The 13,428-nt window shown below is 35.9% G+C and overlaps 1 protein-coding gene across 10 annotated transcripts in view; it reads right to left on the reverse strand.

Moving 5' to 3' along the window:
* JAKMIP1 (janus kinase and microtubule interacting protein 1) overlaps nt 1-13,428 on the reverse strand; it is a 141,897-nt gene that overhangs the window by 66,822 nt on the left and 61,647 nt on the right. For 9 of the 10 annotated variants that reach the window (XM_077177729.1, XM_077177727.1, XM_077177728.1 and 6 more), the window contains 2 exons: nt 10,332-10,606; nt 3,962-4,456 (listed from right to left, as the gene is read on the reverse strand). In XM_077177729.1, the coding sequence (XP_077033844.1) occupies nt 3,962-4,456; nt 10,332-10,460 (624 nt within the window). In that variant the 5' untranslated portion in view covers nt 10,461-10,606. Of the gene's footprint in view, nt 1-3,961; nt 4,457-10,331; nt 10,607-11,719; nt 11,792-13,428 lie in introns of those variants that run through there. The other variant, XM_077177725.1, reaches the window with a different exon arrangement.

Here is a 13,428-nt window from a genome sequence, read left to right on the forward strand (position 1 = left end):
TTTTTGCCTTGCAAGTATGAATCTGCAATACTGTCACACTGCTCTTTAGACAATTTTTATATGGCTACTTGAAAGTACAATTGAAATATTTTCTTCATCTGGTGTACTGTGTGCCCTCTTAAACAGGAACCTTATTGTGCATCTAATACAATTAGTGGAATCTTAATGATTTTGTGGTTAAGAAAATTAGGTCTATTTTATATTGAAGTCTTTCAGTTAATTTCAATCCAAGCTGTTAAAGAATATTTAGGAAGACCATATGTGTAAAGATTTTAACAGAGTAGAATGGTATTTAGCTGGAAAATAAGTGAAAAGCTTGGTGTTAAAGACATTTCCAATAAAAGAAACAGTGTTTACTAAAACATGTACCACAAAATGCAGGGTGCAAGTGTCATTTGTTCATTCCAAAGTTTAAATATTATATTAAGTGTTCACAAAATAAGCATTCGGGTTTTTTTCTTATTCAACCAATACTAAAAATTAGTAGATCAGTGATGTCATAATTCAATATTCTTTTAATGATTGGGCTTTTGCATACATTTTCCAAGGCAAGAACTGCAAAATGCCCATTAATCTTGCCACTGCAAAAACAGTACCTAGAGAAATGTGCCTTGCAATGTAAGGGCCTGCTTAAAAACAGTGTCCAAGTGGTCCCAGAATGAATGGAACCTTGAACTAACATGGTCAATGGCCATGGCCTCCTTCCCCACCCGTGCTGGCAGCAGAGTATGGCTGGGCCATTTCCCAGGATCACCAACAACATGAACAGGCTATTTCAGGATTGCCGGGAAAAGAGAGCAACTTTACTTACCCCTGAAAACTAACTTCAAACCTGATTATCAAACCAAGTCAGTTAAATGGCAAGCTTAATCAAGGACTGAGAAAAATTGGCTGAAATTGCTATTTTGTCTACTACTGTACAGTTTTCATTCTGTGGAACAATACAACTGTTCAGACTCAACTACTCAGGAAATATGGGCTGAACAAAATAAATAACCACTGTTCTTTTTTTCTAATCTTGTTCTCCAAGGTGCCTCTTTACTTTCAAGACATCTGTTTCATTTGTCCCTCCAGTTTGTTACTAGCTATTTTTACTTCTGGTTTCATAGCTGCCAGCACATTGTGCCGATGCATATACACAACAAGGATGTAGCTCCTTGGAGGGTGGGGGAATAAAATCCACAGCAATTAGCATTCCTTAAACTAATGGAAAAATTTATATCACTGTTACATTTTCAATTACAGGAACATAAAAATTCCAGCATAATTTCTTGCTGCACATAGAAAAAGTGTGTCATATGTTTTGCCAAATAGATATTTTACTTTCTCTTATTAAGCACTAGGACCTTAGTCATCCAGTCTTGTTTCTGTTGAGGTTTGTTGGGTATTTTTCATGGCTCAATTCAAAACTATGAAAACACTCCCCAAATTGATCAATCATATTTTTTAAAAATATAGTCTATAATTTATACGTATTCACATAGACAATGGATTTGGCTTTTTCCTTTCTCATAACTTATTTTTTAATAGCAGCCAAGAATTGTAAGATTTTAGTCAGATTAGTCATGGGTGTTAAAGTTAATGGCAAAATACAGATTTTTTTTTTCCTAGCTGCAATATCTATAAGAAAAGCATTCACAAAAGTAATCTGTGATCTGAAATGCAAAATAAATCAGCCAAGTCTGACAAGACAATCAGACTGCATCCTGAATTACTCTATCTGAATTTGAATTACAGTATGGCCAGCCCATTTAGGTAGTTAATCCCAAAGATGCTGGTTTCCTAATAATGCCACAAAACACTGCACATATACAAAAGAACACATTAATTGAAAGTCGGTTACAGAACTGTGCTAATATTAATAACACTTCCTTTCACATCCTGATCATTTCATCTCATAGAACGGTACAAACCAACAAAGAAGCCCAGATCCAGAGCTGATAGGGTTAATCTGAAATGGAAGGTGAGCATCCCTTGAACTAATTAAATGGAGAAGAGAGAAGAGAGGGAAATATCCCAGTGATCAGATTCTACAATCCTATGTGCTTTCTCAAAGGAAAAGAGAACCTATTTAGGAACTCTGCAGTATTTTTTACCTTATCCCAGATTTAAAGACTGCCCTGTGCAATAACAACTACCTAAATTCCTAAGGATTCCTAGAAGAACGGGGTTTTTTTTCTTTCAAAAAACACCGCAAACCATTTAATTTTAATTTAAGGAATTAAATTAAAATTAAAAGGAATTTAAGGAAAAAACTGAAATTCATTGTATGAAAGGAAGGGAAGCACTAGAAGGCAGCACAAGACTCTTGGAGGAAGATACAAACATTTCCTAAGAAAGCCCATGAGACCAGTGGCAGGCTTCCACTGGTCTTTCCTCTGGTGCTGGGAAAAGGAAACAAGAGTTACCTACACACTTCCCCACCAAAGTATATTCACCTTTTCAGATGTACTGAGTAACACAGGCTCAGCAAGCCTACAATTAAAATTTTGAATGACTTCACAGAATTTTTTTTGTTGTGCCAGACAGATAACAGAGTGCCACCTTCATCACCTTCATCACCAGAGGCTGAAAACCTCTGCTCTTGAAAGTGAAGAGTTAAATATTTCCTTTGAAACCCTTCTTGGAGGAGGTTAAATTCACTTAGAAAATGTCCTCCAGAAAAACATATGCCAGAATGTATCAACCTTCTCTCTTCTGTAATACTTTTTAAAATTGTCTGTACTTCATAGCCATGATTTTAGAATTTTACTTGTCTAATAGACAATAGACTATGAAAGAAGCTATGTTTGCAGAAACTGCATTGTCAGTCTTTGCAGTGGTCTTAATTAATGAACAAAACGATACCCCTGAGACTCAATCAACATCCAATTAATTTAAAGCATAAATATTAACTGCAATAAAAGCTTTCATTTTCTCAAACAGAAAATCAGCCGCAGTAAATAGATATTACAGTTTGTAGCTTGTCCTTATCATAATTTTTCCTGAGGAATACAAGAAATAAGAGGTCATTTCTGCACAAATTCAAACCCACAAGAAATTTTCCTAAGGAAACTGCTGTTCATTCTATTAAAAGTCTGTACTACTTGACATAACATAAATATTATGCTTATTTTATTTTTTTTTAATTTGCATAACTATCATACTGCTAGTTTGTGTAGACAAACCATTAGGTATCCACATACATATAGAAAATATCATGTTATCAAACAGAAGTGTCACTTGATAAAGACCTCTTTAAATGTATAACTGTGTACAGCCCATCTTAGATTCTATACATTTTACAAAGCTGAATAATATGGGGCACCCACTGTCAGGAAATACCGCCTGGATTTTGATTTTATACCAACAGCATAGTCTGCCATCTGTGCTGAAGTCCTAGGGTTTATGAAGCGTGAAAAAAGCCTGCTGTCCTAGGCCCTAACTTTTCTGCTGCTATAGATAAAACACAGAAATTCTGAAAGGGCAACAGTGCTTCATATTGAATGACCTGGATAAAGATAAAAAAAGAAGCAAAGAGCCTGTCTTGTTTCAGCACAACTGGTTCCTCCAATTTAAATATAAAATTCTACGTGAACTTAATGTTGCCATCTCACAAGGCATTCTTACTGTCCAACCAACAATCCCTGACTTGTTTTGGTCACCAGGAGTATAGCTGCACAACTAGGAAGGGGGAAGTCTATTTCTTTGATCTGTTGAGAAAATTCATTCTGGAAAGTCTTGGTTGTCTTGTATTCTATTTGGTGGGACATAAAGCTTTGGACTATGTTGGACGGGCTATGGAGCCAAGGTTCACCTTTGCTGTAAGGAGGAGAAACAGTGGAAACAGTGGCCCCTTGTAGCAATCAGCACTGATTGAAGATATCACTGCCAAAGGCTGCTTTGATATTTATGGGCACATACAGCAATATATCAATATCTGCTACAAACTGAAATAAGCAGCATTACTCAGTGAACTCACCAGCCTGCGGATCTCCCTCTCACACTCCCGCTTTATTCTGTTGATCTCATCCTGGTGGGACTGATAAGCCGTGCGCAGGTCCGCAGCCTTCATTTTATCTGCCTGCATGATGTTGTTCAGAGCTTCTTCAAGCTGCTTTTTGCCAGATTTCAGCTCCAAGATCTCTTGTTGCAGCTTCATTCGCTCCCCGTCGAAGGCCTTGCGAGCCTCCTCCTTTGCCTCGCTCAGCAGCGCCGTCTTCACCTTGTCAGCCGCCCCGTCCCGCAGGACATTGACTGTCGACTGCAAACGCTGAATTTCACCATCCTTGATTTTCACCATTCTTGCCACCTCCTGCTCATGCTGCCGGATCAGTAGCTCTCGGACACTCTGAAGTTCCTTCATTTTCTCCTCGTGGAGCTTGGCTTTCAGTTCAGAAATATAGGCAGTGTGCTTATGCTGCTCCTGCTCCCTTTCTTGCTTAACCTCTTGGATTTTTTCTCTCAGTTTACCCACCTGGAACAAAATATAAAATATTGATTAACATGCACCACTCCACTTTTTAAAGTCACCAAGGAAGGTGCCTCCAAACTGGTCTTAGAAACCAATCCTGAATATTCAAAAGCAAAGACTGCACACCTCTCTTGAGTAAACTAATGGAGAAGCAGGGCTGGAAAAAGGCCATGGGCATGTTAAGGAATCTGCTATAGGGATGGGCAACTGGTTATGAGTTCTCACAGATCTAGGGAATAAAATAAAACTGACCAACATGCAATCTAGTTATCTCCTTATTTCCTGTACCAACCACACCAGACTATTGTGACCCATAACCCCTCTACTGTGCTCTACAAGCAAATGGAAAATTACTCAAACAGGGAAAAGACTTTATGTTTATGCTGGAAATACTTTTATTTTGGATTTCTTAATTTCTTAGCTATTTTAATGGGAAAGTCCTCATTATATAAGCCAAAAGAATTGGCCTTTTGAAAAACCAAGTCTACTCAATGGACCTCAGATCTCACCCCAAAAGTGAGACTATTCATGTCCCCAGACATATTCAGAAAATATAGGCCAGTGAGTCTAAGGGCTGGGGAGAGAGTCGTGGAAAAATATTATAGACTATTATAGTAATATCCACTGTGATGAAACCTCATTATAAAATAATGCTCAGCAGGCTACATGGAAAGCAATGCTTTTTTCCATGTGGAATTAGATGTTAATTTAGAATAAAGGGGGAAAAAGAGAAAGGCTCAGTTGTCTATTGCAGTACACCAGAAAGGCTATAATGTATTTTATCATTCATAGTTTCAGTAACATCTTTCAACTATCCTCATTACCAAGACTGCCAAAACCTCTATCAGAGGCAGAGGTTTCAAAAATTGTATTTTAATTTTCAATGACAATACAAACATACACAGCAAATAGAGCTTCATGTTAAAAGAAGGCTACCAAGCAGCAAAATGTTATTCACTGCCACATCTGCTTCTATCTGTGCAACACAAAGCTGGGATATGTAGTCATGTGATGCATTTAATTTACACTAAATTAAGCCAGAATTGCAAATTTATCAAATAGGTATCCAGTCAGGATCAACCCACCACAACTTGACCTGAAGTCTTCAGACAGCTGGGACAGCAGACTTTTCCTGTGCAAAAAATGTTACAATCCTCTTATTTTGAACAGTAGCTTTGAAATTACCAACTCAAACTTACCCTTGATTTAAAGAAAAGAAGAGATTGGAGCAAGAAAGGAAGGAAAGGTATCATACATTTTTATGAAAGTAACCCAGATGCACTGTTGACTGAACACCACCTAGGAGAGCACTATAATTAGAGCTGTTCTAAAGGTAATAGCTCTGAGTCAGACATTGTCACACACAGATTTTATAGATATTGTCACAGTTCCAGGATGATTCTGAGAATGTATCTTTATTAAAGAGAGATAGAAGTTGGGTTTCTTCTCCAAATGGTAAATCTGGCTATTGGAAATTATCTGCAGGATATATCCATGTATGATTTCTTTCAGTGGGATGACATTTAGCTCCAAACCTACAGTGGATAGCAGTGATTTTTAGTGCTTGCATTAGGATACCCAATTCCATAGCAGAGTCCATGGCAGGGAGGTTGGAATAGATGATCTTTAAAGGTCCCTTCCAAGCCATACCATTCCATGATGCTGTAACAAAACTGTCACTTACCCACCTATCTACCATCAGAAGTAAATAGACTGGTTTATAGATAAATTTGAAAATGAAACAACACTCATTATTTACTTATTGCCTTACTGATGAGCCAAGAAAATTGAAATTAAATTGAGCAATGAAACCAACTAATGACAACACATTGAAACAAACTGCATAATGGCACTTAAAAATACAGATTATATACCTCCAGAACCACAATAATTTTAAATTAGTCATATTGCACATTAAGCATACAACTGAAAGGCAGTTTTCAATACAACACATTCAAGATTTTTTAATAAATGAGAAATGGATTTTGACATTTTGAGGGAGTACTGAGTCACCAAATTAGCATACTTGCTCAATTTTTCTCATCTTTCACTGAATTAAGGGAAAGCAAAGCAAAACCTATATGCACCTATATTCTGTCTGTGAGAACAGATATTAACCATTCAGAGTAACTGAGTACTATCATATATCACTAATAATTTTACATAAAAGCTTCAGTAAGAGGAATTTAAACAAGAAGAATTTTAATCCTTAAAAAACCCCTAGAAATCCATCAAAATCCACAAAAAAGTCTTCAAAAAACACAGCATATTAAATGCTTATTACACCTCATGATCCAGAAAAAAAAAAACAATGCATCCCAGTTCTCAAGGTCTTAAAAAATCTTTTCTTATTACTGCTTTTTGTCAGAGAAGATGGAAAGTTATATCTGTTTGTTATATCTTCTCTGAAAGCCATAATCTGTCCTTCCCACACCCCTCAGTCCCTCTCTCCTGCAAACTGTGCAGTTCTGTACTTGTCTGGCTTCCAGAACAAGAATGAAATGAAAATACAGTGTGGCGTTTTGCCTGAGTCTCACTTTTTTTTGTATTATTTTTTTTAATATGAAGAAAGCTATCTCAGTGGGAATAGGTACTTTGGCATATTTGTTCCTAAATATTCATGGATCTCAACACAAGCATTTTTAAAACCACTGAGCTGACTGCCAAGACCTTGCTCATTCACTACAGCTCCTTGTGCTCATAGCACTGGACTTAAAGGTTCAGTCAGAGTGAGTCCAGTCCCCATTCATGTTAAAATAAGTAAAATTTTTGTGCTTTGGTCAGCTCCTTTCATTACTCATTTCCCAACATTTGGAAGTTTTCCAACAAAGCTTTTTCAGTAGCAGAGTGAGGGTAGTGAGCCCCTGTTCAGTTCATGCATTTCCTCCTCCAGGCTCTCCATAGATGGCAGCAAACCTGCAGTCCAGAAGGACATCCTGTATCCAACAAGGCCCCCAAAGCTATCGAGCAGGTGTTCCCAAAACAAGACACAGTACAGGGGAACTAAGACAGGGCCACAATTTTCGCTTCACCCCTTAGGCAGCATAAATGAACCCAGCTACTCTTGTGTCCAATGGTCAGAACACCACCAGCAGGATCAACAATGATGCACATCCAAAAACGAGCAAACATCAATTTTGGATCAGGTATGGCATAAGCATGCAGTAAACAACTTTACAGAAAAGATTTCTTAACATGGATCAACAACCAATGAAACAAGATGTACTAGGAAAATATGTACCAAGTTTTGAATGTCTCTTGGGTAAAATTTTATTTCAGAGAAAGCAGCATTTTTCAGGCAAAAGTACGGTAAGGCTAAATTCCATTTGTGATGTCTCTCATCAATTACAAGGTTCCTTCTCAGATAAATCATTAATACAGGCATATACGTGAGGGAAAAAATAGTTTAGGAAAATTAAATTGAATAAATTGGCCCTACAAGAGTTTGTTACCTTTCCTAATACAGTTTATATCCCATGGGTCACAGAACTATCTGTTTAGCAGCTTCAGTACTTCTCCCTTACCTATATTTACACCAGTAAATATATCTAATTTACTTAGAATCCTCTAGGTACAGGTTTTTTTACTTTTTTGATACCAAGAAATAATTTTTCTTGGTTTTGTTACTATCTTTGAACTACAGTCTAAACAGGAAAAATCTCTATGGCTTTGATTTACTCATCTTGTCAGTCAAGGCTTCCTGTAAGTGCTGCACAGACCAGGAGTAGGCTGGGAAATAAACTACACAGTTCCAGTTAAATGATTTACAGCAAGCACCACGGCAAAGATGAGGGGAAGAGGTTGAAGATCTCCTCCCCCAGCTGCATCCTCACAGAAATGCACTCCAACACACTGCAGAATTTACTTCAGGCTGCAATGCACACTTGGTAGGATTTTGGAGCACTCTGGCTGTTATCTCCTCTTTCCTCTTTCACAGATTTCATTTGTGAGCTCACCCATTTCTCTGCACACATTATGTGCACAAAACACATTCTGTCTCCAGTAACAACCTCAATACACTAGAAAATATTAAATTTTTAAGCTGAAGAAAGATGTAGAAAGGTGTACTAGAAACCAAGCTGAAGCAAATTCTATACTGAATATAGTGTAAGAAGACTGGTTATTGAAAATATTCCTGCAGCTGTCATGGTCATGTACTTACACCTGATTCTTAGTTGAATCAAGAGTTAAACTTGATGCTCTTACAGGTAAAGACTGGAAGTGTACCAGGGCTAAACACTTTCTAGTGTTCATGAAATTGTTTCTTAATCAGAGTTATTTAATGAGTCAAATTTATTTCATTCTTCTGTCCAAGGTATAAGATTACTTTATGTGCTCTTTTTAATACAACTTTAAAAATCATAATAAAATTCACATCCATATTTCTACATATAAAGTTATACAGAACAAAATAGGAAATAAAATAACTAAAAAGAAAAATTTACTAGTGTAAATGCAATCTACCAGCAAGTCAAGTCTGCAAGAACAAACACTGAGACACTAAAAAAGAGTAAAATAATGCAACTTACTCACCTGTAAATTATAAAGGGTATTGGCCACTACTAAATTTCATGGTGTGTAGTTTTAAAAAGCTTAAGTAGTTTGTTCAACTTGTTTTAAAATTTGTTGTCATTATATCAATCAACAGCAAGAGAAGTTGGCTGAGAAAGTGAATAGCAAAACCCCTGACTTATCTGTTAATTTATCAATACCCCTGACCCGTAAGAGATTTGACTTTTTACTTTAGTCTGTGAAGAAGAAAAATTTCCAAGGCAACACAAATTTAGTTGGCTGATATTTTCTGAACCTATTGCATCATTCAAACACAAATTAAGGCTTTATGATTTCTTTTTCCTCTGTAAAAAAATAAATCTAAGGATTACATTTGTGATGGGTTTTCGGTTTACTTCGTAAATTAAAATGCAAAAAATAAGACCTTTCAAAGCTGAGTATCACACAAGGATGTTAATGAAACTAGAATTCACAGAAATTTTGTTATTCAGGTGTTGCACATTTTACACTGATAACAAGAAAAAAGGCTAGAGCAAAGATCCTTTGTATAAAGAGAACACATTTTCAGTGCATACTTTCTCAACTTGGTAAGCCTTTGAGACTCTTGCCACTACAGTATCCCCAGTCAAACACAGATAAATCCACCTGCACATGGATTATTCTCCAGAACTGCCTTGTGCAAAGTCAAATGCACTAACTGATTGTAATAAATAACAGAACAGAAATAACCTTACTGTCTTATCCATATTTTAAACAACCTACAGAAATACAAAAGTAACTGCTAATCTTCATAAATACAAATGTATTTGATGAATTAATATTTGATGAATCCTAGGTGTCCTCTTGATTACCTAAATACCAGTTGAACATATGCTAGGTAGACAAATATTGATGAATTTGTTTCATCAGCAATCAGATGCATCATTGAATAGCTCAGAGCAATGCCACACATAACCTCAGCAAATCAAATTAGGACTCCTACACAGACAGTTTCCAGTTAATTGATATTCCTCAAAGCATTTAAAGTGACATGCCTTGAATAAAGTGCAGATTTTTGATTTTGAAGACAATTCTTTTTACAACATACAATTTTCAGTAACATTAAATACAAAACTCCCTTGTCAGTAAGCTAATGCCATTTGTATTGCTGTGATTGCAAATTTCAGTGATTGGATGTTTGGGGATATTTAGTCCCTTTTGCACAATATTTAAAAGCATTTACACCAATTTTAACTTATCAGTTGTTCTTCTGATTTCACTTCTCTGTCATGCTTTTCTTTTACAACCAACACATTTTAGTATCAAACTCTGCTGGTTTCTAACCGTGCTGCTGTTAAAAGAATGATCACAAAAGAGAGACAAATACCTTGGTTTTTTCTTGCTGAAATTCTATCTGGATGTTGGTCAGTTTAGTTCTCAGCTCCTCATTAGCAGCTTGCAGGGCGTCAGTCTCCATGTCGGGCTTCTCTCCCTTGGCACGACTTTTCTTTGACATAATTGGTTTTGAAGTTTAAAATAAAATGTTTGCTCCACACTGAGCTACCAGCTAGTGCTTTCTGCTTCTAGCATTTAAGAGTCATGCAGTGGTTAACAAAACATTTCATACGAGTCTCTGCCATCATGGGAGCGGTATCTCATGGCCTGGAAGAAGCAAAGGGTAGGAACAGAATTAGGCTACAGCATTGAGCAGAATCAAACATCAGACTTAACATCATTTCTAAAGCACACTGGATTTCCTTGAATTATACTATACTGCATAGTGTACCAGAGTTTGAAAGAAACAGATAAGAAGTTACATAATATATCACCATCTCTAAACTCTATCCACTGTATTCTGATGTTCACAGAATTAACAGTTCTGATGAATATAGCATATAAACACAAATTATATCTTATTCAAGACCTGACTAGAACCATGCTCAGAATTCCCAAGAGGCACAGAGAAAACCATAAATTAATTGAGGTAGGGTTTCAGTGGGAATAGTTTATTTTCTTTAGTAAGAAGAAAGTATTTCTCTCCCTAATGTATCAGTTATAATGCATAATTGTATTATTCGTAATTATCATCAAGTTTCACATCATCAGCATCTATTAAAAAGGTATCACAAAACTGGAAAAATATTTTAAAATTTTTCTTAAAATATCCTAACTATAACCTGCTTATGTTCAGGGCTGATATTGTTTGAAAAGCTACAATGGAAACAAGAAAGTATTTAACTTCATTTTCATTTCCCAGTATGCTTTAAGCTTAAAAAGTATTCAATTATTCAAATCACCTTTATGTAATATTCAAGGAGAATATCAACAGCAGACAAAGAACCCTAATTCCCATAATTAGGAAATCCCATTATTAATTTGCTTCATGAGTAGTCAGTATAGAAGTTTAATCTGTGATATTTTTTTTTCTCACTCTGCTCTTCTGCTCTTCTCTAATAACCCAGTGCTCCACAAGACCAAACTCTGGAACAAGTGCTATCAATGCTGAACTACTTTCCAAACCCATGTTTTCTGCACATTTTAAAATATTCACATAATTTATCATTAAATTTTTGATAAAGCAGAAAGGTTCCTACTTTAAAACTGAACGACATTGCTGGAGTATTATATTTCCAAGAAAATTTTTATCTAATTGCCATCAAACACTAAGCTGCTCTTTTCAACCTCCTACTGATGGGGAGTTATTTAGAAATTGTTTAGAATGAAAATCCGATGCATTCCTTAGCACATACTTTCCACAGGGTTAATGATTAATACCTCAGGTGTGTAGAGAAAAACGAAACACCTCAGTCCTTGCAAGCACTGGTAAACAGGTGGTGAGTTGAATATCTGGTTTAGAATGACAAGCTAAATCAGATGAAAAGTGAACAGAACTCAGGACACCAAGTCTCAGTCTGTTTGATGATATTCCCATTGAGTTCTTTCATTTGTAAAAAGCAATTGAAAAAAACATGAACTTTACCAATTATTTGCTGAAGTAACTTAAGATAAATAGTTTTTTTCCTCTCTAATATCAGATATCCTTCCTTTGAACTATTATGATTTATCAAGTTATCCTATTCAATAATTTTTTTTTTGTTCCTTGTATTCATATATGAAACATTTTCATATACAATCTATGAAAAAAAACAGGAACTTAAATACATTTTAATTTTGTTATGTATTAGAGCTACCTTACAAAACAAATAAACACTGGTGCTATTGTGATTTTACACATAGTAGCTGATTCAAGAGAAACAAATCAGCAATATTCTTACAGTGAATTTTAAAAAAGGAACTCTTTGGTGAGTAGAAGAAATGTGCGGAATTACTGTTGTTAATAAAGGAATTTCATGCTATTAATCTATGGAGTTTCTATGATGCTCAAATTGCATTTAATACTCAAATTAGTCTTAGAGCTACAGAGTTCAGCATTATTCTTTGAAATATTCTTCAGAATTAGAAAAACATCTCAAGGCATTGCTCTCAATTTTTTTCCTTTAACTCTCAACATTTGAAAATTGTACTTTTCAAGTAAAATAAAAGCTTAGACCCAGAACCTGAAGAAAATCATCCTCTTGTCTTATAGGCATTGAGGGAAGGAGAATGGGGAGGGAAGCAAAAGCACCACCTTGGAACCAAACTAAACATAATACATTTTTTAAAACCACAAAACAAAACAAATAACCAAAAAGCCAAAAAACCAACCAAACAACAACAACAAAAAAACCCACAAAAAAATAAAACCAAAAAAAAACCAAAAAAAAAAAACCAAACCAGAAAAAAAATGCCAGGAAACAACCACCCATCAAACTGCATTGGTGGGCATAAAAAGAATATTTCCATTTTTACTCTTCCCTGGATACATCTTCCAGCCTACCTATTTCAAAAGCAGGAACTATGGCAACACAAAGCCTATCTATATACTCAGAGAGGCACACAGCCCAGGCACACAAGGGCTGAAGCAGAGACCGCATCCTGATTCCCAAATGAAAGGCACAGAACCAGTGAGTGCCCAGATTCCCTCCTAGCTGACTTCCCACATTTGATATTTGGATAAGGGTCAGGGAGGAAAAAAAAAAAAAAAAACCAAAACACTCAAACCAAACTTGTAAACATGGTAAGAAAAAATGAAAGAAAAAACACTCCACTCTAACAAAATTTTACTGACGCAGATGCTTCAACCAACAACCTATTTATTAACTCCCCATATGTCTGCTGAGAGGCAAATTTATGATGTCACCAGGATACAGTCCCACAACCACTCCATGACTAAAAATAGCCAATTCCTACACTCTGAGTTCTACACACTTCTTGCAAACCTTGGAATCATTTCAATGTATTTTATATTTCACATCAAGAAAATAGATAGGAAAGAGTAATGGATTCTAAAGCACAAGTCACGTTTTCAGCAGTCTCTGGAACATACCAAGTTTCTGACTTTACTTGAAAGGTAAAGGGGCAATTGTCATTGAAGAAAAACAACA

This window comes from Agelaius phoeniceus, chromosome 4, assembly GCF_051311805.1.
Source record: "Agelaius phoeniceus isolate bAgePho1 chromosome 4, bAgePho1.hap1, whole genome shotgun sequence".
Lineage (NCBI taxonomy): Eukaryota > Metazoa > Chordata > Aves > Passeriformes > Icteridae > Agelaius > Agelaius phoeniceus.